Below are 3036 nucleotides of genomic sequence, written 5' to 3'. Positions count from 1 at the left end.
AGCATGATTCAAGAATTCTGAGCAGTGAAGAGACACGATCTTATTTGCAATTTAAGAAAGTCATTCTGACAATAGTGTTAGGAGTTGATTCATAAATAGTCTCTAAACAAGATATTTTGGAACATTATGGAAATATTGAGCCATCAATCAAGTCATTGAAAACACAAGATGAAAAGGAGAAAGAAGTAAAAGATATTTAGGCTATAGATTCAATAGGACATATTGAGCAATCAGTTTTAGGATGGAGTGAGGAGAGATCTGAGATAACCACAAAATTTTTTTAGGGGGAAGAGGCTATCACTTACCGAGTAAGGGAATGCAACAGAAGCATATTTGGAGGGAAGATATGAGACTTGAACATGCTAAACTTGAGATGCCTGTGGATTATCTGAGTAGAAATGTTCACAGAGCAGTCTTGGCTGCAAACCAATACTTGGAAGTCATTATTGGTAACTGAAGCCATGAGTGGGATCACCAGAAAGAGTGTGTAGGGTGAGGAGACAGCCAGGTAAAGTTTCCAGGGAATGAAAATATTTAAGACCTTATTGAAAGAAGAGGCACCATCAAAGGAGAATACACTGAGTTGACAAGGAGGAGAATGTGTATTTATGGAAGCCAGTGGAGAAGAAGTTTCCAAAAGGAAATAGGATCAACAGTAAATAGGAAGATGGGAGAAGTCTGTACCTTACATGCATTGTCATTTTTTGACCAATTAAAATTTTATTTATATTTATGTTATGGGGATTTGATGGATATATTTATCAGTTGGAGAAGGGGGAAATTATTCTAGGCATCATAACTCATCACAAGAAGCATATTTGTTGCTAATTTTTTTTTCCCAAAAGGATGGATCTATACTTTTCTTGATTCTTCTCAACAGATTGTCTCTGCTTTCAGACAAGGAAACATCAAGTCCCAAGGATTGAGTGGCTTGGCTGAAATCATAGAGCAAGCACATAACAGGACTGGAGTTCAAATGAAAGTCACATCATTCTTAATCTAGTAATCTTCACTCTCAAAGTAGGAGAAGACTGGACAGAATGGAGCTGAATAGCAAAACAGATAACACAATGCATGAGTTAGGATTATCTAGGGAAAATTGTGAAATAACTTTTAAATCCTTCTTCATAAGAGTCATTACATTGTCTTCTACTATTTGAACAGGCAAAAATGGAAAGTTTCAACACAAGTTTTAGAGAAGGCTTCATTTTAATGGGCTTCTCAGATTGGTCTCAACTGGAGCCCATCCTTTTTGTCTTTATTTTAGTTTTCTACTCCTTAACTATCTTTGGCAACACCACCATCATCACTCTTTCCCTCCTGGAACGTCAATTGCACACGCCCATGTACTTCTTTCTTAGACATCTTTCCTTCCTGGACCTCTGCTATACCACCAGCACTGTGCCCCAGCTTCTGATCAACCTTCATGGACTCGACCGGACCATCAGCTACGAAGGATGTGTGGTCCAGCTCTTCAGCTCCCTTGCCCTAGGTTCCACTGAATGTGTGCTCCTGGTGGTGATGGCCTTTGACCGCTATGCTGCTGTCTGTCATCCACTCCACTACACAGCCATTATGCACCCCCGCCTCTGCCAGACACTGGCTATTGCCTCCTGGGTAGGAGGCTGCATGAACTCTCTGGTTCAGACAGGCCTCATGATGGCTATGCCTCTCTGTGGTCTCCATCTCCTGAATCACTTCTTCTGCGAGATGACTGTTCTCCTGAAGCTGGCTTGTGAGGACACAGAAGGGACAGAGACCAAGATGTTTGTGGCTCGAGCCATAATCTTGGTTGTTCCTGCAGTACTAATTCTAGGCTCCTATGCATACATTGTTCAGACAGCACTGAAAGTCAGGTCAGTGGCTGGGAGAAGAAAGGCTTTTGGGACTTGTGGGTCCCATCTCTTGGTGGTTTCCCTTTTTTATGGCTCAGCCATCTATACGTACCTCCAACCCATGCACAGTTATTCTGAGAGTGAGGGAAAGTTTGTAGCCCTTTTTTATACCATAGTTACCCCTATGCTCAATCCTCTAATTTATACCCTAAGGAACAAGGATGTGAAGGGGGCTGTGAGGAAGGTACTAGGGAGAGGCAGATACTCAGTGTAGGAGAGAAAAGGAGGAATAATACAGTCATCTGTCGTAGCTCTCACACCTTGGAGCCCATCTGATCCCTGGAGGGGAGTTCAGTTCCATTCAGTCGCTCAGTCGTGTCCGACTCTTTGCGACCCCATGAACCGCAGCACGCCAGGCCTCCCTGTCCATCACCAACTCCTGGAGTCCACCCAAACCCACGTCCATTGAGTTGGTGATGCCATCCAACCATCTCATCCTCTGTCGTTCCCTTCTCCTCCTGCCCTCAATCTTTCCCAGCATCAGGGTCTCTTTTAATGAGTCAGGAGGGGAGTTAATCATTAGAAAATAGTCCTTTATAGGCCAGAGTTTTACTGCGTTCCTTGTTTGGCAGTTGGAAGTGGGTATTTCTTATGATCCTTTCTAGTTCAGTGTCTATTTTTATGCAAAAGAGAGTAAGTGTTGATTCGTATCAGAACTTTCCAAAGGAATAAAGTTGGAAAAAAGGTATACTGTGTCTACTTATGGAGAGTGGGCAGGGTTCTCAGCAAATCTGTGAGAGAAGACTTGATTGGAATGACAGCAAATTTTCCAAAGTCAGTGATTCCCCTGTGGTACAATATAGATGGCACTGTCCTCACAGGGAGAAGACATGAATTCACCCCTGTTCTCCTACTTAACCATGGCCCTCATATCTCTTGGGCTTCACTTGTGGTTTAGCTGGTAAAGAATCCGCCTGCAATGTGGGAGACCTGGGTTTGATCCCTGGGTTTGGAAGATCCCCTGGAGAAGGGGAAGGCTACCCATTCCAGTATTCTGGCCTGGACAATTCCATGGACTGTATAGTCCATGGGGTCTCAAAGAGTTGGACACAACTGAGCGACCTTCACTTTCACTTCACTTTCATATTGCAGGACCATTTCTAAGATCTCCTTGGTGGTTACCAGTCTATGAAACTTGGCA

General features: G+C 43.2%; 1 protein-coding gene across 1 annotated transcript; it reads left to right on the top strand.

The window, feature by feature from the left end:
* Positions 1–409: 409 nt before the first annotated feature.
* On the top strand, positions 410–2109 carry LOC129642144 (olfactory receptor 2Y1-like). The gene has a single exon (XM_055566699.1). The coding sequence runs from the start codon at positions 1171–1173 to the stop codon at positions 2107–2109; it is 939 nt and encodes a 312-aa protein (XP_055422674.1). The 5' UTR covers positions 410–1170.
* Positions 2110–3036: the final 927 nt, after the last annotated feature.

The sequence above is a fragment of the Bubalus kerabau genome, chromosome 1 (genome assembly GCF_029407905.1).
Source record: "Bubalus kerabau isolate K-KA32 ecotype Philippines breed swamp buffalo chromosome 1, PCC_UOA_SB_1v2, whole genome shotgun sequence".
NCBI classification, from domain to species: Eukaryota; Metazoa; Chordata; class Mammalia; order Artiodactyla; family Bovidae; genus Bubalus; species Bubalus kerabau.
The sequence above is the reverse complement of the archived record's forward strand: the minus strand, read 5'-3'. Positions and strand labels throughout refer to the sequence as shown.